We start from the raw sequence: 24,135 nt of genomic DNA on the forward strand, positions 1-24,135 counted from the left end.
AAACAGCCCTTCTTACACCTACTTACCACACACCTGTAGGGTCCGCCTTTTGCCTTCTCGTATGACACTTTCGCTTTTGAGTTATGCAATGCAGAACGCACACACGCATCCCGCGCTGCCCTTTTTCCCCCGAAAGCAGTCGGCGGACAAGCTTCCCGGGAACGCCTCTTGCAATTGTCCTGAAAGCCTGTCCTGGCACGCTTGGCTTAAGTGCGCGAAAACAAACGTCGCTTATCTGTAAACCGATTATGCGCTTTGCGCCGGCAAATTTGCACCCACCTCAGCCATTTTCGCGGACTTAGTTCTTACGTAAACAAGTTGTTCCGCCACACATATGTATGTACCCGGGCTTCTTCTCCTGAGCTGGTTTAAACTATGTGTCACGTGGCTGAAGGAGACAGATCGGGCTCTGGCGCACCGCGCACAATTTGTGTTCCGAACTGAAACCCTTACGGAACTATAGGTCGGCTTCAACCCCATCTGCGACGTATTGTCTCCGTGACGTTGAACCCCTCGGGCTCCATCTTCGCTTATTTCTCGCTCCTTTTGCTCGTGCCTGTGCCATGCGTAAAGAAGAAGTTGTGCACGTTTTTCTTTGACGCGTGAGGCTTCCAAAGACATGCGTTAAAGCGCAGCCCCACAAAAATACCTCAGCGTTGCTCCAGAGATGTTGCTTATACCACTATTCGCTCCCGAGTGTCTGTGTGCAAATGGGGGTTAAACACTGCTTTAAGCTACATTGGACGCGCAATTTGTTCTCATTAGCCAGTCGCTGGCTGTGCAAGGAGATTATGAGTGTCTGTTCTGACGCTCTACGTCTCCAACAGCTCGTGCAGAATGAGTGTGGCAAGCTGCTCATGTCTTAAGTGACCAAACAATGTCGACAATTAACGAAATGCTACTAATATGACCACATGTGTTATGCAAAATCCCGCCCGTTTGTCAGGATGCGCATTTTGTTGTGGCTTAGTGGCTAAAGCGTTGCTGTTGTACGATTCAACTGGCCGATTCATTTACCGGCCAGAAAGGTATTCCGGACAAATGTAGGAAAAAGCCTCTTACGTTAGCATATTGTGTCGGCGCAATTTACTAAAGTGGCACTCACGTGAACATATCAATATCGCGCCACCACAAAGTGTCGCTAATCTGTGGCCTTAGCGCATAAAACCCCGATATCCTGGTGATAGCCTGAAACGTGCTTCGTTCAGCGTGTTACCTTATTTTCCTACTGAACAAGCACTGCGTCGGACGGTTTTCATTTTACGGTCTCCAGTTATTCAAAAACTGAACCGCTGGGCATGGACGGTCGGTCAGCAGCTTCTTCGAATATAAGCAGCAGCCCTACAGAACGGCACGGCTTGCCTAACATTGCCTGGAATTTATTAACTATGCAATTTTCACTTCAGTCCTCCCTTTCTCCCAGCACCTAACGAACTATTCTCGATTACCGTGCATGCTAAAGTGTAACGTTGGCTACCGCTCACATGATCGCAGATAGTGGGGATCAATTTGTAGGCATATATACTGTCTAAAAGTTTGAGAATTTTATACAACATTCACAGTACATTTTCTGATAATCAACAATTCCCGTAGGATCGTGTTAAGCATGCAGTGTGCTTCTTTGTAGAGTGTCTGCACAGAGCTCTGGCGACTTGTTAGAGCAAACAAGGAAGCACGCACCCTGCATCTCATCCGTGCCCCCACCATTTCCATTTCCGGCGATTGGTGAGATGCCCACCATCAGCTTCACCCAAGAAAAATTGTGGTCTGACACGCAAGACGGAGTAAATTTTATTTGCTTTTTAATTTCTTGAAATCCATGCTGGCGGTTAGGTCATGCTTACGGCTGTCGGTGTGAACTCAGTTGCGACATTGGAAGGGCGTGGTGACCATATTCGTTTTTTTTAACAAGCCCTCATATTATGGGATAATGTGGCACGACCGCCACGTAATTAGCCGGGAAAAGAGATATATAGAGTTGGGTGGATAGCTTCTGACAAAAGTAAGGCGTTGCGCTGCTGAGCACAAGGTCGCGGGTTCGATTCCCGGCCGCGGCGGCCGCTTTTCTGATGGAGGCGAAAAGCAAAAACGCCCGTGTGTTCGAGATTTCGGCGCACGTTAAAGATCCCCAGGTGGTCAAAATTAATCCGGAGCCCTCCACTACGGCGCGCCTCATCGCCTGCGTTGCGTCGGCGCGTTAAACCCTACTATCAATCAAAGCTTCTGACAAAAGGCTCTGCAACTAAATCCAGGCGGTAGAATTTACGCTCAAGAGGTGAAGACATTAGAACAGAAATACTACTTGTAAGGCCAGTCTGATCGCAAATTGCGGTAGAATTTACGCTCAAGAGGTGAAGACATTCGAACAGAAATACTACTTGTAAGGCCCAGTCTGATCCCAAATTACCAGCAGACCTATTATCACAATTGCTGCAATTGCAGATGACTTATGTGTTCGTTGTATATAGACAATCTTTAAACTATTACACGCGCGGCAACCTTAACGTTGTTGCGTTAACGCGTTAACAGACTACAAAATTACTGACGCACCATAATCGTATAAAATACACCTGTAAAAACACGGGTCCCGCTTCGAATTCACTTGTTTTCTTTGCTCAACGAGACCGACCAAACTTCGTTTCGATGCTCTGCAAGGTCCCATGTCAAATCAACTAAGTTTCGCAACGACAAATAGCAACAGCGGTACAGGTAGAATGAACGTTAAATGTCCATTATCATCAAGACAGCGGAAATGTTATATTCTCAACGTATCGTCCGAATTCATGACATAAAATAACTAGAAAGACGTTCGCCTAAACTTTGCGGTAGGGTTCGCAATTAATTATAAATAACTTGAGAGCCTTCAGGAGGCTATAGCCATCACATATCTTTTCTAGAGCAGCCTGTGGACCCCCAACAAGTCGTCGGATTAAGAGTATACAAGTGCGAGCCACGAAATTGCTCACAATACGTGGCGCATAAAGAAGGCTTTCCCGCGCTCGCGGGCAGTCACGATGGAGCACATTGGATGAGCGACGCTGGTAGCTCGTTGATCATGTGGGCGACTGCGCGGACCAGGTAGGTCATGGTGCCGAAGCAGCCGCTGGGCGCCGAGTCGTAGAAGTGCTCGCAGATGCCGACCACGGTGTTGCACGGGCGCACTGGTGGCGACCCGCAGCAGCACAGCGTCGAGTTGCCGACGTACTGGCGCTGGTCCTCGAGGAAGATGCCGTGCGCCCGCAGCACGATTCCCTCGACGTCCAGGGGGTCGCGGAACATGTACACCGCGTCGTTCTCCAAGGTCAGGCTGATCACCATCAGGGCCTCTACCAGCAGCTGCCGGTACTCAGGCTGGGGAATCTGCGCACCGTAACAGTTCGTGCGAAGGAATTGTGGCAGAAAGCCATCCCCGTCTTTATAGTGTTTGCAGGGCTCAAGTCGCGCGGTATCTTTGCAGGCGCGTTGGCCTGTGCCCTTAAAGCGGGGAAGCACAGCCGTGAACTGAGTTTTATAAATGGACAGTCATTGCGTAGAAAACTAAAGCGCCAATCAATCAATCAATCAATCAATCAATCAATCAATCAATCAATCAATCAATCAATCAATCAATCAATCAATCAATCAATCAATCAATCAATCAATCAGTCAATCAATCAATCAATCAATCAATCAATCAATCAATCAATCAATCAAGCAAGCAAGCAAGCAAGCAAGCAAGCAAGCAATACACAAGACACAGGGCAGGAGACAGCGCGATGGGCCTTGTGGAATAAACCATTTCAGCTCATTTTCTCTATCTGTTGGGAGGCGCTGATATAGAATGCCAATACCTCGGCGCCACGGGGTTACGCGCGCGCCGGCGTTTGAGTTACAATCATCGGGAGATGTGGCTCCAAGTGCCATTGCTCCATCACACTGGACGGAAGAAGAACTGACACTAACTGCGTATGATTGAAGAAGGGGTCAATTTATCGTAAGTCATCTTTAGCGTGCTTCGTTGCTTCGATATGCCCCTACTTTCCCAAACATCACGTGCTTGATCAGGGTGCTTAGTGAAACATGCTTTCATATTAGGTATGACACGTCGCTTATCCCAAGGGCCATCTCTGCTTTGTCCCGAGATTAGGCATCTGGAATCAGACCGCCTACTTACAGGCTAGTCCAGCTGCCTTATCGAACTGATCGCCGTACCTTGTTGAGCATCTCTTCAACGCGGAGAGCGAACTTGAACTCCCCCGCCGTCATCTCCCTGGTGAGGCCCTGCGGCAGGCACTTTCCGCGGATCCAGATGCCCGGGCAGCGTTCCAGGACGCCCCAGACGCGGGAGTAGAAGCCCACGGGGACGCGGTTAAGCGCGCCGTCCAGCTTCCGCCGTCGAACCCACTGGCCCCGCTCCGGGTGCTCGCTGGGCACGGACTCCTCGCCTGTTAATCGGGTTTCGCAGTCATAGAGTGGTCACGTTCTACACCCTCCGAACTACAAGGTCAAGTATACAGTCAAACACATTTATAGCGAATTGCAATATGCACAGCGATTAGTTCGATATATCCAATAGTTTGGTATAGCCGAACTCGCCTATAACGACTTATTGTTACAAGTTCGCAATCCGCGGGACCCCCTCCCTCCCCAGCCCAACTCCACCATCACCAAATGCAGAAACGAACACAGTAAAGTAGCCATTACCATACCCAAAATAATCCATTTATTGCAAGTAATAAAGCTACTTTCCTTCTGAACTGCCTACTTTGCAAAGAAAAAAACGGTGATTTTTGTTTTCTCTTTCGTTTAGGCGGCTTCAACTAGCATAGCATTCTCTACACGAAACATTGTTTGCACCAGTTCGAGTCCGCGTCCTCCGAAATCTAAGAAGCATTGGCGGAGCACATCGACTGCCGAAAGCGCTCCTTTATAAGCGTCGGACGGCTTTCACTCGCAACATCATCGGGAACGTGGGGGAGCTCTTCCCACAGTTCACCGATGCTGCTGTCTTGGTCCGGACTCGCTGACTGCGCGGGTTCCGACGTGAGTCCCGCGCATCGGAAAGAGTTACGTAAAGTGTCTGGCGTCACGTCGTCCGTTGGAGGCGCAATGTCTCAGTCGCAACTCTTGCTCCGTGGTCGCGGCCAATCCACATCTCAATCGTCGCTCTGAGGCTCTGCATTTCTGCGGTCATTCTAGGCGCGCAGAGTTCGATATATCGGATGTGAACTTCGTTATAAGGAATATGTTTCCCATGTATTTCGGAAACTGAATTATTTTTGTTCGATATATAGCATAATTAGCTCTAACCGGGTTCTTTATAGCCCGGTTTGGCTGTAGTACGCGTGGCTCTATGCGCGAAACATAGTTGTGATTGAAAAGAATGCGCACATAGATGATGCCGCTAAAACGGGATAAAAGCGCTGGCCTAAATGTTTGAACTACATCCTAACGTACATTAATGCGACATGAAGCCCCAAATGTTATAACGTAAAATATTGTCCGAGTGCCTGAGCGTAAGTAAAGAACACAACTTTGGAAGCTTCAAGACCGACTACCCCAGCCCACACCCCAGTAACAGCCCTGCTTGCTTGCTTGTTTTCTTTGTATGTATGTATGTATGTGTGTATGTATGTATGTGTGTATGTGTATGTATGTATGTATGTACATTTCCTCTATACATACATTTCCTCTATTATGTGGACGGACGGACGGACGGACGGACGGATGGATGGATGGATGGGTGGGTGGGTGGGTGGGTGGGTGTATGTATGTATGTATGTATGTATGTATGTATGTATGTATGTATGTATGTAGGCGCGTACGAGCGTCCGCGTGCGTGCGTGCGTGCGTGCGTGCGTGTGTTCGCGTCCACGTGCGTGAGCGCGCTATGGCTCTGCTTGCGCGAACCCGACATAATAAATATGGCCCGATATGGGGCGCTATTCCAGAAGGCCCGAGATAGCTCGGTCCCGAGTTTCCAGCTGCTCGAGTTAACAAAGTAGTGATAGTACAGCATCCGATAAACGTCGTGATACCGGCGCAATCGCGTGGTACACGCTTAGCATTTTCAGCGCGCCCAGTTGAGGCCGCTCCCTTTGAAAAAGCACAGCTTGCACGAACATCCGCGTGCAGCGCCGTCTAGAATCGAGTTGCAATATGCACTCCGTTATGCAAAGTAGATAACCCAGCTATTCCTTTTAAAACTCCGGCCTGGCCCCAGCCTTCTTTTAAAGCTACGCCCTGTAAAGCGGTGCGGGGCGGCTGCGATTTTCTCGGTGTTCTGTTCTTCCACTGAAATGTGTTTGCTACGTGGTTTGAGGGTGGCTCCAGTGCAGCTCAGCGCAAGCCCAAAACAATTGAGCGAAGCAGTTCACTGTAGCGAAAGGAACGCGCCCTTCTCCCGACTGTCAAACGTGACCGGCTTTGTTTACGTGCGGACGGCGGAGTATCAGGCATCGCCCCTATTTAGCGTGTCGTGAGCGTGCTTCATTTTACGAGTGCGTTTTAGACGTTGAAGGTGTGTCATCTGTCGTCGATTGTGTCTTTGCTGTGTGTAAATACGGCTGGCGTGAGAAAATCTCGTCTTGGCCGCTCCTATCGCGTCCGGACCAGAGCGAGCACAACGTTCGGACCGAACCCCCCGTGGGACTGTGGCAGCATTTGACTGACGGTGGCTGGGGACATTGTTTTCTGCTAAGCTTTGCTACCGGGGCATCAAATGCAAGTGACTCCGTGGCTGCTACGCTACCCCATCGCAGATGTGAACGCCTTGGCAGCCATAGTTGGGTGGGGCTTCGGTCGCTACGCCGTGCCCACGAATGAGCTGGGTGTGTGTGATTGGCAGGAGAACTCGGAAGAAACTCGGGAGAAATATTGCACGGCCGATTTGAACTCGTTGCGCTTGTTTTTGGTGGCTGCTGCGGCGTGGTTCGTGGTTCACGGTCGCCGTAGCACGCATATATCTATGCCGACAGAGTTTTAAGTGCACTTTATAAGCGACCCCAAACCATCCACCGCCGGCGTCGGCGGCGGCGGCGGCGTCGGCGTCCGCAGTGCTCCTCTATAAAGAAACAGCATCCGGCGCCAGGTTTCGATCCGCGGACTTTGCGGCCGCAGCGCGACGCTCTACCGACCAAGCCACGGACGCGACGGTGATATCAGTGTTGACGCGCCTTATATCTTTAACGCATTCAAACTACGTCGTCAGCGGCGTGCGTTGGCGACTCAGCGGCGTTATAGCGGCTTGATAACTGCGTGGTGTACACGTGATACTACAAACCCGATGGAAGAGAAGGCGGCGAGGCGGTGGGCTGCGGGGGCCGAGCGCAAGCGCCGCAAGCGGGCCGACAACCGTGCATTCGCACTTTCACATTCTCCCCCTCGGGGAAATGCGGGGGAATTTTTCCTCTAGCGGCGGAGGAACTTCAAGCCCTTTTTCGTCTCTCGAAAGTACTGTGCATTGGCTGTGCAGCCATTTGGCGCCCGACACCCTTTGCGACGACTTTGAGGCGGCTTTCGCTTCATAACTGCCGAGGAGCAAGTGTTGCGTGCGCTGTGGTTTTACGTGATGGACACCTTCCACGGAAGCGTTGGTTGCGATCGCACCAGCGACCGCCCTCAGTCGAGAGTCAGCCGGTGTGCGCGCTATTGGCGCTGAGATGTTTGTGTGGCGCCCCCTATCTGTGACGTCGGCTTAGGGACTCGCCCCGCGGTCGTCTTCTACATTCCGCTTGTGAGGGACAGCCGTGCCCGTGCTAGAATCACCCGCTTTAATGCTTTACTGCATTAAAAAGTGTATTTCTAGTAATTGAGTTATTTTTGCAGCTTCTGACGCATCTGAGTAATTTCAAGCTGTATCCCCACAAGTTTGTAACACACGAGGAAAGAGACAACAACTTTCTTCAGAGCATCGGTTGGAAGATAGTGGGTAACTCGTTTTTTCTAGCTTATTCGTGAGGTTCAGCGCTCAGAGCTCATCGATAAGTATTCAAAATGCGTAGGCTTCCCTACAGTATTTTTGAGACGCTGTTATGAAGACTCAACAGTCTAATGGTATACGTACCAAGCAGCGGGCCCCTGCACGCGCATCAGACATCAGGAAATAAAGCGGCTGTCTTCTATATCTTTCATTGTTGTTGACTTGTATCAGATGAATGTTTTTTTTTTCTGTGCCCAACACATTAATTTTTCTGCACAGTCATAAACGTCTTATTAGTAGGTTTGGGGATGTCTGGGAGGCTCACAAAGATCGTGTTGGTATATTTTTCAGGCTGTATGTCATACATTCCCTTCTTCACAAATTGGCTGTCGTTATGGCAGCGTGCAAGGGGCATATTCGCAGCGTGCGTTGTTTATTCACATGCAAATACAATGATAAAGTCTGTGCTATGCCGCCGCGATCGCGCCCCAGACAACGCTGTCCAGAGTACTCGAAGGCGGATTTTGTATTCCGAATTTCTATCGTAACCATCGTTATCATAACGAACTGACTCTCAACCCGAACAATTATGACATGATTACGGGTCATGAAGGCTTGATGTACTCGCTAACGAACGCAATAAATAGTATACGTGCATATATTACAAGAATCGAAACCGATGAATATTTCCAAGCAGCTATTGTTTTCCAACCCTTCCAGGCGTAAAGAAAAACTCCTAATCTACTCGGGATGACGCTTTACGAAATGAAGAAAATTACTCGTACTCTCTGGTCCTGGACTGAGGACCAGGGCCACAAATCAGCTCGATTTTACGGTTAACAAAAGTTTTCTCCTCCTTCTACTCCCCCTCCTCCTCTTGAGCAGTTTTCCTGTAATGCATAACTGAAAATTAGGAAGATATGGCTGTGTAAAATGTACCGAAATATCACTGCAGGTCTGAAAAAAACATTACTGTATCTTTACCGTAGACGTGACTCGTTTTGCTCAATAAATATACTGGTTAGAACATAAAACCAGCGCGCGCCTGCATTTGGAACCTGTATTTGGCCTGTTATTTGGGACTCAACTTACCTTTTTTTGGGCGCCATAGTGCACGTCGGCATACTTTCATGCCATGGAAACGTGAAGCGATGTGATACAATACCTTCCAGCGTTCGGCAAGGTTGCAAAAACTGTTTTGCCTTACATATGATTACCGGAATCGTAACGACTTCTGCCAAAACCGACATCCCCAAAGGCCTAAAGTTTGTTTTGGTGTTGTATTTTCGCTGTTGTCGGTTACTTACAGCCAGCTGTTCCCTTTGTTCGAAAGATTGCTTAATACAGAAGCTGACGCCTAGCTCCGACTCTTCGCGCTCCGCACAGGAGCGCCTTCGCAAGGAATGGGACGACGCCGGCAATGTTTCTCCCGTAGCGGTATCCAAAACTATACTTCAACTCACACCTTGAGTTAGTGTATGCGATTTTAAGTCTATTATTATGATAAAAAGTTACGCACACGCAAAATCTGGCGCGGACAAAGATCAGACGTCAACCGAACACAAAGAAACACAAGGGAGAGCGAGCCCGAGTGAAGCAGACGACAAAGGCGAGAATCCCTAAGCCGACGTCACGGAGGCGCGCTTCGCAGCGCCACCCGTGGTCGCGCTCACCGCCATATTTCGCCTTTTTTAGGTGGTTAGCCGGACATGGCTTCCGAAGGCTGTACCATGCGTTTATCCGTCTGCATGCAGAGCATACGCTTCAGTTGCGACCATGGTCGCGACCGCTCGATGGAAAGAAGGTTTCCATTGAGTCAAACCATGGAGGAAAAAAAAAAGCTTAGGAGAGGCCCCCACCTATCCCCGCGCATTGGCAAAAGTGTGGAGGAAGTCACGTGTTTTCGGCGGCCATTGGAAGTCGCGTTAGCAACGGCGTCCTAGGAACGGCCCGCCCGCCGTCCGCCAGTCATGGAGGAAAGGCAGCGCCTGCCTTGTCGTCCGATTGCGAAGATTGCTGCTTCGCTTTGCTGCGGTCTTGGGGAACTCGAAAAGGATGCTGCGAGTTGCGACAGGTGCGCCGATGTGAATATGTCATTTAATTTCTACTTGCAAGTGCACCTTGTACCGCGTCAAGCTTTTGCTCCGGTCGCGATCACGACAGATATCGTGAACGCGCCGTCCCATCGTACGCGCGGACACCCGTCAGGTAGATTTTCGGGAAGTGATGCACGGTGTGCAATACGTAGGCGACTTGCAACCGAACGATTCGCAACTCAATTTTTTGGTTATCGCCGCTGCATGTAGTTTGCTAGGCCGGCAATGCGCGGCAGTGGCTTTGCAATTGTTAAAAGGTAGATTCCCAGTTGATATAATTCCATCGTCCTATTACCTTAGTAGGTGTCCCTCTGTTGACTGGAAGAGTGCTGGATCTGGAATCTGGATCTTTTTGTGGTCTCGCTCTGGATTTCGCTTTTCAACGCTTCAGACTGCGAGGTTAGTGTATGAACGTTTTCAACTGATATCACCTTGAATTTATTGACACTGAGGCAAGTTGAAACTTGGCGAAAAAAAGTTTATTGACGCCACGCACCCTCTCCTTTTTTTTGCTCAATAAAACGTTTTGCCTCCTCCTCCTCCTCCTCCTCCTCCTCCTCCTCCTTCGCAAAAAATTCTATCGAAGGCACGCGAACAACGGTAAAAACGTTCCACAATTTTTTAGCTTGAAATCTGCATGAAGTGCTGCTTACCTATAGATATAGAACGGCCATTTAATTGACTAGTGAACGCTAATTGACTAGTGAATTTTGTATATATTTGTTGCTTTTCCGCCCTGCTGCTGCAACTTACACGGGTTGTAAGGGCCAGTCAAGTTGCTTATGTGCAACTTTTTCCCTTTCTTTCCCCATAACCTTGTACAGTTTATGAAAAAAATAAACTATTACTATTACTAGTCATCTCTGGGATTGCCAGTGAAACTGCAACGCAAACTTGGGCACTTTCCAGTCCGGTAGCCGCACGGCGTTCGCCCACTGTTTGCGGCGTTCTCCATCGCTTGGGAACCTATAAACGGCGGCGATTGCAAACAAAGGATGAATGTACACCAATGTACAGCAATACTAGTCAGCAGAATGATGCACTAACCGCTGGAAAGTGACGCCCAATTCCTTGGGTACCGATCGCGACTTGCAGCCTGGCACCGAGCATTGCGGCATTGTTAGAGCGAGCCGCTTCGCAAAACTGCTGCGGCCACACTGAAGGCCGTGTAACGGTGTAACCGCGCGTTTAGGATCACGGTCACGCGCTGCAAAACGGCCTTCTACCTGCCTATCAGCTGATTTCCGCCGGCTCGGCGCTGGCAGATGCAGACGACAAGAGAGGCGATACAAGACGGAGGAGGCGGAGAAGGTGCACCGAGAGAGAGGGAAAAAGAGTCCGCCATTCGACTTACAAAAATGGCGTTTCCGGCTGCGCTGGGTGTGACGTCAGGGCCTCTCCTAAGCTTTTTTTTCCTCCATGAGTCAAACTTTCCGATGTGGAGTTGCATGACCATGCGCTTCATTTATCGTCAGCGCGGCAGACGGTTTTCTTGAGGCGTTTCGTGTCACACCATTCTTGCGAAAACTTTACTTGCAGGATAGTATAGTATAATCAACGGCGTGTGTCTATTATCGGGGACGATGTTTACGCATTTCAACGGGTTTTGTCCGGCGTCTTTGTCGTCTCTCTGGAAGCGGATCATGAAAACCTTGTGAAGGGCACATTGAGACAGAAAGAAGGAAAGGGCGCATTTTCGCGAACTTGATGCTCTTTTGCGCACACAAAATTGTTAAGAGAGTGCTGGCTTAAGCACTGTACCGGGCGGCGGCATTCTTTCTCGCCGGCGTGGAGACGGCATTTAAAATTGTGAGCTTGTTTTGGAAGGACAAAGCTTATGGCACTAAACCCACCATCGATCAACCTATATCACAGATAGCATTGGAGGCACGCGACTATACTCGGTTACAACTCAACAACGGCACCACCTCATGTAGTGTATCACTCCGCCAAAGCGCCGGACCCGTGACGCCAGTGCGCGCGCGTTTTGAAATGGGTTTGCTATGAATGCGTGATATCGTCTGCCTTGTCTCACGCAGTTTGTTTGTCGTCACTGGAGTCGTTTATAAGCACATTAAGTCCAAAAAGTCACGGCAACGGCTCGCACCATGTTCAAAATATTCCCAGTAACGCCCTTCTTGCGCCGCGCGTAGAAACATCCGGCTACGGTGATAAGGCACAGCGGCAACTTGGATGCATGGATGCATGCATCCATGAATCATGCATCCAGTAGGATGGATTTAATATATAAAGGCAGAGGAGACAAAGCCACTGTTGATTCATACAGACCACTCACAGTAACGTCAGTGGTGTATAGATTCGTAATGCAGCCAATAAAATCAGAAATTCAAGCATGGATGGAAGAAAATGAAATACTTGGAGAACTGCAGAATGGATTTAGACAAGACAGACGACTGGATGACAATTTGTTCGTGATAACGCAATGCATTGAAATTGCGAAAGCGCAGAATAGACCATTATGGATTACGTTCTTGGACATTAAAGGGACATACGACAACGTGAATAGACAACTGTGGAGAATGCTGAAACTCCAGGGATTAGATGACAAGTTAGTACAGTTCCTTATAGCAATCTATAAAGACAATAGAGTGCACCTTACATGCGAAGGACAGAAATGAGCCCAGCAGGTCAATACCCATCGGGGACTGAAACAGGGTTGCCCTTTGAGCCAAATACTATTTGTTTTACATGGCAGGGTTAGAAAAAAAAAACCGGAAGAAAGTTAAGTAGGGTTCAATCCTGCAAGGCAAAGTGGTACAATAGCGGATTCCGGGAATGTTATACGCAGACGATATTGTTCTTTTAGCTGATAACCAGACCGATTGGCAACGGCTCATAAATATTAGCGGCCAGGAAGCCACCGTCCTCAGGTTAAATTTTAGCGCAGAAAAATCGGGAATAATGGTTTTCAATGATGCTACCAATGACGCAGTGCCTATCCAGCAAGGCGAATTACCCAGAGTGAAGGAATATAAATATTTGGGAGTGTGGATTAACGAAGGGGATAACTACTTAAGAACTCACGAGGAGCAACTTAAGGTTAAGGGAAAGCGAAATGCAGCTATAATGAAGCATAGAGCGCTGTGGGGGTATAACAAATATGAAGTAGTAAGAGGAATGTGGAAAGGAGTAATGGTTCCTGGTCTCACGTTTGCGAATGCTGTACTCTGCTTAAAATCAGAAGTTCTATCAGGCCTTGAAGTAAACCAGAGAACGGTAGGACGTTTGGCCTTAGGCGCGCATGGAAAAACAACTAACGAAGCAGTCCAGGGAGATATGGGCTGGGCGTCGTTTGAAGTTAGAGAAGCTCAGAGTAAAATATGCTTTGAGATGAGGTTGAGGGCAATGGATCAACGAAGGTGGGCAGCTAAGGTTTTTAGGTACCTATACTTGAAAAGCGTGGACACGCAGTGGCTAAGGAAGACTAGAAGGCTAACGATGAAATACGGAAAGAACAGTGGGGAATCCAAAACAGCCAAGGTAACAAAAAAAGAGGCAAGGCAGATTGAAACGAATAAATGGAGGGAAAAAATGGAAGCTAAAACGTCGTTAGAGATGTACAGGGCTGAGAAAATGAACATCAGAAAGGAAAATTTCTACGATAATTCCCAGGGCAGTGCTTTGCTTTTTGAGGCTAGAGCAGGTTGCCTGCGAACTAAGAGTTTTGTGGGGAAGTATTCACAAAATGATGGGGTATGTGTGGTCTGCGGAAAAGAAACAGAAACTATGCGGCACATAGTGTTAGAATGTGAGGGTATCCATCCAAATCTACATGTAGGGAATATTGGGCTTTCAGAAGCCCTAGGATTTAAGGGTATCAGAGAGGAAGTTAACTTTAAGGCTGTCGAGGGGACGAAAATAAGATTAGAATGCTGGTGGACGAAAAGCAGAGAGGGGAATATTGCCTAGGACAGTTACCACCTGTAACAGGGAAAAGAAAGTATTTCGGGCCTAATAAGCGTTAGTGCTTGCCCTAAGCAGCACTAGTATTAAACCAAGAGTGTAAAACATGGTTATATTAGTCCTTTTTGGTAAGATGACATGTCATCACCCCGCTTCAAAGGGGAAACCAATAGGAATCATCATCATCATCATCATCGGTGCCGTTCTTAAGTTGTCACCGAGTATACAAGCCGACAGGCAGGCGTGGCATCTGAAAACGTATAAGCCTCGAACCGATACCGCACTCACGCGTGGAAACGCACCGTATAATTTGCGATTCTGGCGAAATACAAAAGCTAAGTGCAGTTACCGTTTTTACCTGGTGTGGTGTCACGATACAGAAGCAAAATCAGAAGTGAATGCCATAGCTTTGTCACGGGACGTTGCTTGCCACTATTGGCCGCGAGGCCCACCACTGGAGAGGCCGGCGCTGCGATCGTTTTGACGTCACTTGTAGGATCACCGTTCCTGTCTTGCTCCGTAGTTGGCTTGCAGCGTGTGACACTTCGCTTAGGAAGCGCGTTCTAAAAGCATTTTCGTGTTAATTTGTGTTTTCGTGTTAACGTTCTGTTAGGGACTGTCACTCGCAACTCTAATGGCGATGAAATATCTGCTGCGACGCCAAGCCTATAGTTCCCAACATCCGCAGATTACGTGCATCCGAAGCCGGCTGCGAGCTGTTGAAGGCCCTCCTGTCGCGCACGCGCGTGTTGCGTTTGGGTTCCTCTAACTTCTTGGGGGCCCCCAACGCTCGGTTCTCCTATTCTAAATCTCCCCATTACCCGAAATCATTAACGACGTGTTTCGCAAGCTTGTACGCAACCTCGCCTTCTGTGAGCAGTCGCGAGATTCGAATTTGATTCTTGAGAAAGGCCGGCTAAACCCCCGCCCACTGCAGGATCGATGTGAATAAAGTCCTTTCCAGTCCAGTCCAGTCCAGCACCTGATGAAGACTAAATGTAGCCTTGTCCAAACCCGCTCGAAGGCGTTAAAAAGTCCAATAAACGTTTCTCTCCTCCTCCTCCTCCTCTTACCGTTCATACATTGCGGACAAGTTGTCGCGAAAAGTAAACATCAGCCATGCAGAGTGCAGGCTACGGCAGTGATCGTTAATCAAATCCGGGCATGATATATAAAAACATCGTAGGGGAAATAGGCACTGATTAATCCAAACTGCAGACCATAACAATACTTTCAAGCATGTGCAGCGAAGCAATCTGATCACCGCTCTCGCGTAGTCATTCATTTACGAGGTAATACGAGCAGTTCGCGCGGTGAGATCATAAGTGAGCGGTGCGTTTCCGTCGCCGTTACAAGGTGTTTCCATGCACACACATATCCCGTTTGATTGTATACGGTTTAACGCGCCGACGCAACGCAGGCGATGAGGCGCGCCGTAGTGGAGGGCTCCGGATTAATTTTGACCACCTGGGGATCTTTAACGTGCGCCGAAATCTCGTACACACGGGCGTTTTTGCTTTTCGCCTCCATCAGAAAAGCGGCCGCCGCGGCCGGGAATCGAACCCGCGACCTCGTGCTCAGCAGCGCAACGCCTTAGCCACTGAGCCACCGCGGCGGGTCAAACATATCCCGTCACAAGTATTTCATAATGAATTTACAGCGTACTTTTTTCGGCATTAGTTGCATCGTCCTTGGCGTTAGCTGGCTGCGCAAGAGCTGTGGGTCGCGATGGTAGCAACTACTTGAACGCGGCGGTGTCGCCGGGAACAAGCGAGTCGCTGATTACTTGCCGAATTGTTTGGTTTACAGACAACTTTTGGGGTAATTTGCATCAAATCCACAAGGAGGGGGCGAGACGGTGGCCACAACAACAAAAAAAAAAAACACGTTTACGCATACGCACGCGAAATGTGTTGTAGCAGACGACAACACGATTCGGCGTCCTACAAGTGACGTCACTCGTAGGTGGCGCCACGGTATGTCCTCGAGGCCAATACGTTCAAAATCACCATGACGAATTTCGTTTTTAGGCAATTCTAGACGTTTTCGTAGATGCTGGCTCCTTACAGTAGTGCTATTATTCGCAAAATTAGTGAATTTCTCCCGCGGATTTTTCGCCAAAAGTGCAAAAAACAATGACTGATAAGCTTAGCGACTTCGTTGCATCCAGGTTAAATGCCGCAACGTCTTCGTTATACATGGAGGTCGCAAACACATGGCTTTCAATGGGGCTTTAAACGGGTAATTGAAAAAGTTCGTTAAATCCAGGAATTCGTTACACAGAGGTTCGTTGCATCCAAGTTTTACTGTAGCTGATTATTTCAGCCTCGGTAAGCCGCTGTGCTGCTAAACCCCAGGACGCGGTTTAGGGGCCGGCCGCGGTGGCCGCTTTCAGTTGAAGGCAAAGGCAAAGTTACGGCCATCTTCCCGCGAGGGAACCCTGGTGTGATGCGACGCATCGGGGGGTTCGTTTGGAGTGACGCTGGTATTGGATTGTGTCACACCACTCGCTGAAGGGACCGTCGCTTCCATCACGTGTTCATCGGAAGAATCAAGTCAAGCACGCAGTCGTCAAGCAAAGTGACGCGAAGTCGAACGAGAGCGAGCGCTGACTGAACCGCCGCAGCGCGATACCCGCTTTATATCCACAGCGCCTCAAGGAGAGGAGACAACGGAGGAGAGTCGCGCATGCGCACACTTGCGCGACGGGAGCGGAGCGAAGCGCGCGCACATAGCTGTTGTTTATGATAATGAGACGGAGTGACAGCGTTGCGCGCACAGCTGTCGGAGAGAAGACGGGAGGAGAGTCGCTCATGCGCAGCTGGCGTGCGGACGCCGGACTACGCCGACGCAGGAGGGACATGCTTCAGAGCAAGAGGTGCGTCGTATCTAAAAACGCCCATGTGCCAGAGACTTAGTCGCACGGTAGAGATCCCCAGCCGGTAAAAATGTATCCCAAGCCCTACACTACGGCGCGCCTCAAAGCAGGCTAATTGTAGCTTCGCCGCGTAAAACCCGAAAATTTGAATCAAGTTTCAGTCAAGCGATCTTGCGCTTTCCCTCTCGAATTACCTAATGTACGTGCGCTAATTCAGTAACGTAATTGACTGACCTATAGTTGGTATTCCATTGTGTGAACTTCAGCGCAAAAAGTGACAGGGACGACAAAAGACAACACAACACACTCAACTTTTTTTCCTCCCATATACTCCCTAGAGGTTTTTTTTCGCCTTTTCTGTAGTGGTCCTGCTTGTAGGAGATTTTTACTACATGGAACAGGGAGATTTTGTTTACCTCCTCAAAACAGGGCGTTTTTAGGTGATAGAAAGGAGGTATTTAGGGAGTGTTAAGAAATGTTCGGGAGAATTTAAGGAGATCAAAATGGAGTACTCTTTACTTCCTCAAGGGCATTTTTAAGTGATGTTTATAGAATTTTTAGGCGGTTGAATAGGGCCCTATTATGGCTCCTTTGGGAAGTACTTATGTTTTTTTAGGGGCGTTTTTAGGAGGTTGAAGGGAAGCGTTTACTTCTTTTGCATGGAGTTTTAGGAAAGCTTGGGGAGTTTTGTAGGCATCGCGAAGGGAGTTCATTCATTAGCAGCGTCAGAGATCTGGGGGATCAACTTGCCTTCGTCGAGATCGACGGAGCCGAGCACGAAGACCTGCGCAACGCTCATCTTTCGGCGGCTGGTGCTCGCGCTCTCCGGCTGCGAGTCCGGCGCCGAGATGGCATCCAGGGCGTGGATCTCGTGGCCGCTGAAGGTGGCGAGCAACAGGGACTGCATCTCATACGGGCTCAGGTTCAGCAGCACTTCGACGGCGTCCTGTGCATCGCACCTTGAGGCGCGCGCCACCTCGGAGGCCATCACCTGCGGCCGAACAATGCGCGAGTTCTTTGTTCACGGCAAAGTGTTTCTGCCTATACTCGGTGAGAACTCAAGGACGGCACCGGAAGTTGCCGCTGTGTCTTATCACTGTAGCCCGATGTTTCTCCGCGCGGCGAAAGTAGGGCGTTACTGGGAATATTTTGAACATGGCGTGAGCCGTTCCCGTGATTTTTTGGACTTTATATGCTTATAAACGACTCCAGTGACGACAAACAAACTGCGTGAGACAAGGCAGATTATGTCACGCATTCATAGCAAACCCCTTTCAAAACGCGCGCGCACTGACGTCACGGGTCCGGCGCTTTGGCGGAGTGATACACTACATGAGGTGGTGCCGTTCTTGAGTTGTAACCGAGTATAATCGCCTTCATTCGCTCGTGCCACGTTGTCTGCGCGCCCATTACTTCGCGAGGAGAGCTGACATAGGTATTACTCGAAAGTTGGTCGTCACCTTGTGTCGTGAGAGCGCCTACACATAAACGACCAGAATGTCGCGTGAAGGCAAGTTGGGTGGAAAAAACTCCCACCTCCCCTCGCGGGAACCCCTGTGTAGATGCGACGCATAGGGGGTTCACGTTGCAGCGTTAGACAGCGGAGGAACGGCGCTGGAACGTTGGAGCGGAGCGGCGCAGGCACCGCGTTTTATAGTGCGCATAACGGTGAGGGGACGCGCCGGCGCCAGTGCGTCTGCCTCGGCTATGACGCAGCACAATCCAACACAATACACTTTAATCCAATCCAGTCCAAATCCAATCCAAGCCAAGCCAAGCCAATCCAATCCAGTCCAATGCCCCTCGCGAGAGAGTGTTTGCTATCGGAGAGGAGAGGGGGTGAGCGGCGGAGAGCGCAGCTGGCGCGGCGAGGAGATTGGGGGAGGGGTGGACGCCGACGACGACGCCGTATGCAGGGACAAGGCGAGTGAATGAGATGCCTTCGCATCTAAAAATCGATACTAAGCTTTGCTTGCACGGGCGAAGAAAGATTACTTCTGCGTCTAACAGACCACACCGAATTCCCGCCTTCCGCGCTATTATGCTTTATGAACAGTAAACAGGCATTGAAATTATTTTAACAGCAGAGACATAGTGCGACGGACTTAATTTGACCCTCCCCTTCCTTCCCCAACGTCCTCCTAGGCCTCTGAGCCAGCCTGTTCCTAATAGAGTTGCATCTACCTAACCGCACAGCTGTTTAAGCTAGAGCTTGGTCAATTAAAAAAAAACTGGCACGATGGAAACCTACACGACCTTCGCGCAGTGGCTCTAGCAAAAAAAAAAAAAAAAAAACCGGCGAACGTGAGCGTGCGCCTCGTGATGAGCCACCGCCTTCGTCATCGTTGTCCTGTAACGACCCCAGCGTCGCGGGCCCGCCATGCTGAAGCGACGACGACGACGAATCTGTCGCGGACGCGGGTTCGATTCCCGGTCGCGGCGGCCGCGTTTCTGATAGAGGCGAAAGCAAAAACGCCCGTGGGTACGAGATTTCGGCGCACCTCAAAGATCCCCAGGTGGTCAAAATGAATCCGGAGCCCTCTACTATACGGCGCGCCTCATCACCTGCGTTGCGTCGGCGCGTTAAACCCTACAATCAATCAATCAATCAATCAATCAATCAATCAATCAATCAATCAATCAATCAATCAATCAATCAATCAATCAATCAATCAATCAATCAATCAATCAATGAGTGAATAAATGAGTGAATCAATGAGTGAATGAATGAGTGAATGAATGAATGAATGAATGAATGAATGAATGAATGAATGAATGAATGAATGAATCAATCAATCAATCAGTCAATCCCATCCATACATACGCCACATACACCAACACACACCGATACACACACGCGCGCATGCATGTGCACACGCACAATATTATGTATCCCAGTCCCACACCTACCCTCTTTCATATGCCACAGTTACCCTGGCTGCCATCTCTCTTAGTGCTCTCCCCAGTAAACCAGTCTTATTTTATCATTTATTGTCCCTGAGGCTAAAAACACGCGTTTTGCGTGAGAGCCAGCAACAATACAGAATTATGAATACAGAACTATATTACTTTACCCTTAGTGCACAGATGAAACACGAATAACAATAGCGCTAGCAATCACTTGTATTTCTTAATGTTTTGCGCAATGTTGAATTAAACCGGATATGTAAATCAAGCCGCACCAGAAATCGATATTTTAAGAAATGTACTTTTCTCGCCCTCTCGCAAAATATAATTACAGGCTCCTCCGAACCATTTCCTCATGCATTTCGGACCATATTTCGGGCCTATACGTTACTCCGAATTCAAAAGCCTTTTACGAGCAGAGCTGTTTAAGCTTTTAGTTTTGTAGAATATTGTTCCCAAAAAAATACAAAAAAAATTGGCCGCGTATCTGCTCCTTTAGTTGCAAATGTCGTCAAAAGACGATTGTCTTTGTAGACATTTCCCATGGAAATGCCCCCCTTTGCCTTCCCGCTCACCTCTCATGCTGTTCCAGTACCGTCGCGCTCATGCCAAGGTAAACACACTAAAGGTTTGCGCAAGGCGATTTGAATTTACCGCGTTCCACTGCTACAGGCCGGGTTCCTCGATGCCAGCGCTGCAGTACGGCGGAGACGCGCGTGAATGGAGGCGGCCGACTACAAGGTTTATAGAGCCGCGTGGCCGTGCTCCACGTATTTTCCAAGGAGAACGTGGAACCTAGCTAGTGGAACCTTTCGTTGCTGTTGCCGCGTGATTTTTCATATGCCGCCAGGAGGCGGCGGTTTTCTTCAGTAGATGTATACAATATCATTTGTTATCAAAAAACCAAGCATCCATGAATTTTTTAATAAAGGAACACTGTAAATATCCCTTGTGCATTATTTTCGGTCTTATATTTGCGTAATGTCTTGTTCTTGTTGAACAAAGTTGACAAGTATGAACATATAAACCGGGCTTAGACGTTTACATTTGGCTGTGAGTATATAAGACTATTGCGCAATATCAATTTTACTTTAGGCGGTTGCCTGAATCGAGTTACAGACAGACAGACGGACAGACAGACATACAGGCAGACCAAAATTTCTGGGTTTAAGGGCACAGGGTAAGGCGAAATTTTGAAAAAATGACTTTTTGTTTTTCTTCGCAATTAGGGAAGTTCAATTCCTTGTGCACATTTTCCATATTCACACTTGCCTTAAAAAGTCTTATTTCTCGCTAAAAATCAGTTTTCCTGTAAGCAAGTAGCAAGTGCCCACATCCTCTTATGAATGTTCTCAGGGTTTATTGTCATTTTTTTCATCAAAAAACTTCCAGTTTGAGATCAAAATGCTTTTCTGGAACCAGCTGTACAGTCAAACCCGGATATATCGAACTCGCAAAAAACGGTCATTAGTTCGATATATCGTATAATTCGATATATAATGTTTAAAGAATTTGACAATGCACAGAACGTACCTCATCACTAACTGTTGTTTACTTGCAAGATACATGCTCCGCGGGCACACTAGCGCGAGAAATAGTCTCCGATCTTCTTTTGCTTCATCATTTTCGAAGCATTGTTGAGCACACACTTTTCAACATTGTCAAGTGACTCGAAACAGCTGAGCCCACAGCCTTCTATTGCCGCGCAGTGGCGGCGAAGAACGCTCAGCGCGTGAAGAGCATGAAGAGTGTGAAGAGCGTGAAGAGCAGTTCTTTAAAATGGTGCTTAGCGTGCTTCTCGGGATGCTGTACTCCGCCGCGACATCAGACTTCTTTTCCCCGCATTCACCTTTCTTGATAATTTCGAGCTTTGTGGAAATTGGCAGGTTCTGCCGCTTCACAGCAGCCATCGCAAATGGGGCAGATGAACAAGGCGTACCGATGCGTCGTCAACCGCGAAAACACGAAAAGGGAAGCATGCGTAGAAGCGAGGGGAGAGAGAGCCCGCCGCGCGAGACCGTGACGGCGAGACTGGCGAGACAGCGGGAGAGTGTGGTCCAACCACTATTTCCAGGGGGTGGCTGTCAGAGCGAGCGAGAGCGCGAGCGCTTGGGCTAAGTGACTTTTCAAACTGGGGGAGGAGGCGTAGGCAGCTCGCCCAGCTGCCGCGCGGGAAAGCCAACTTCGGGAGCAATCTTGCGCTGCCGAAGTTCGATATATAGGTTGCGGCTGCCTTTTTTGTTCGATGTAGCCGTACTTTTTGCTATATATTCTCCCGGTAACATTATAGTGCACAATAATTGTTCGATATATGGGATAATTCGATGTAAACGGGTTCGATATAGTCGGGTTTGACTGTATTAGGAAATTGCTTAGCAACCATCGCATAGCTTATTTCTCAGTGAGGGCAATCCAAAGACCCTGTTGCAGGTTTTTTCCACATTTGCCCTTCGAAGCTGCGCACAAAAAACATCTTTTTTGGGCTTCACACTCTAATGATTGCAACATTGGATGCTGTTCTTTCATTAAATGATGAAGCAATGCATGAGCCAGCATTTTGAAATCATTCAGACGGAAACCTGGGCGCAACACCACCATCGATTGGTTTAAAGAGGTTGACCAAAAGCAAAATACTTTGTGAACAGATCTGTACGATGGTGCACAAAATAGTCAAGGAAGGACAGACGACCGGGTGAAAAGCAAAAAAATGACTTTGACAGTGATTATGATGCTGGTGCTTTTTCAATAAATGGCTCCAGTGGTGTTTATGGCAAAAAAGTATGTTTTTTCACCTCTTTTTTAAAACTTTAAACTCAATTATCTCAAAACAATGTTTTTTCTTACATAGGTACCATTATTTCCTATATCTTCCAAGACAACAAGCTGATTCTTTTCCCATGTCATCTACATAACTTGTCACACCTGCTGTACTAGAATTAAAAATATGCACGTAACAGTTTTTTTGGTACAAAACTTTTAATACTAAAACAATGCCAAAATTTAGGTACTAACGAACAAAAAATTATAAAAAACTTAATTTTTTAAGAATGTTTATAATTCTAGTACAGTTAAAACAGCACGAAATTTGAAAGAAAATGATATATAAGTTATGGAGATACCTTTCTTAGATGCCGAGAAAAATGTACCTCAATATGGCCAAAAATGCATGGGAAGTATAGGGCTTACCCTGTGCCCTTAAGTAGCCCAAGAAAGACTATCGTCTATAAAAAAGACCCAGCGCACGCTCACGTGTGCCTCGTGCGCGGAGCGCCGAACAACATATGGTCGCCTCGCCGGCGCACTGTCAACCCCTAAACTACATCTTACACCGTGGTGATTCCTCAGCACTGCTGCGTCTCCATCCTTGCACAAAAATGCACTTCCGGTTTATCCAGGACTTTTATCCGCGTGTGCTGAACTAAACGAAAAAAGCGGCCACTCCCTGCTTCGTTATGTCCTAACAACTACTAAGCGTGGGAAATGCTTGGAAAAACTCACATACAGATACAACATCGGCGCAATGATGACATGTGCACGCAACCGAATGGACGGGCGATGCTTTACACGACGCTCGACTAATCTACATGACCGAACTCCCACTAGACGAAGGCAGAAGTACTCATGTATGTATAACGTAAGCTGCACTTACTGCAAGCTGTCCATGCTGCTTCGTGTCACTCCGGACTGTCGTTCCGCTATCCAATATTCTTGCTACCTGATTTCGCGTGATAAACGACTCGTAGCATATAATCCCATTTACTGCGTGAACACACTACAGAAACTGAACAGTCGAGAATTCAAAGTATAGCGTGCTTTATTTGATAGATGTCAAAACAACGAAAGAGGGGTGTATAACGTCCACACGGTGTGATTGTCTTCCTCCCTGCAACAGTTGCAGCTTTAACGTTGCATACCATTGAATAACGTGGTAACTTTGAATAACGGGCGCACCTATGGCTTCCTCAACAATCCTTCGCAAAAAAACTGCTGCTTTAAAAATCCGGAAGTATTACAGGTAAAAAAAAAACTAAGCCTCCTTCCTGGATTGCAAATAGGAACATGCTATTTTAGAACTAAGAAAAGGCACAGCCAGTTCCTCTTCGGGACCCCTTTAAGGGCTTCAGGTATCTTATGACTGTTGCCGTAGTAAGGGTTTCTCCTCAAGTTATCCAAACAAATAACCCAGTACGACAACGTTTGAACAATCAATACGAGTATTACAAATCTAGTTTCCGAGTACCTCTCCGTTCATCTAGCCTGACCTGCGTAATTCTAGCTTGGTTAGCAAGGAAAGCTTTCCTGCGCACACTTTCTTTATGATGTGTTAATATTATATTCGAGCCGGTGCTTTTTATCTCATAGGCTTCTGAGTATTCAAAACATCTTTATTTGCAAGACCTTAATAAAGGGGCCATGAAGGCGGAACACAA

The 24,135-nt window shown here is 48.2% G+C and overlaps 1 protein-coding gene across 1 annotated transcript in view; it reads right to left on the minus strand.

The window, feature by feature from the left end:
- Positions 1-3,009: 3,009 nt before the first annotated feature.
- The window catches only part of LOC144159896 (putative phosphorylase b kinase regulatory subunit alpha), a 60,993-nt gene continuing 39,867 nt past the window's right edge, over positions 3,010-24,135 (minus strand). The window contains exons 13-15 of the mRNA XM_077691551.1: positions 17,549-17,789; positions 4,192-4,424; positions 3,010-3,360 (exon numbers count right to left, since the gene is read on the minus strand). Of these exons, the coding sequence (XP_077547677.1) occupies positions 3,010-3,360; positions 4,192-4,424; positions 17,549-17,789 (825 nt within the window). The remainder of the gene's footprint in view (positions 3,361-4,191; positions 4,425-17,548; positions 17,790-24,135) is intronic.

This window comes from Haemaphysalis longicornis, unplaced genomic scaffold (assembly GCF_048455015.1).
Source record: "Haemaphysalis longicornis isolate Haplotype H1 unplaced genomic scaffold, Haemaphysalis longicornis Haplotype H1 scaffold_10, whole genome shotgun sequence".
NCBI classification, from domain to species: Eukaryota; Metazoa; Arthropoda; class Arachnida; order Ixodida; family Ixodidae; genus Haemaphysalis; species Haemaphysalis longicornis.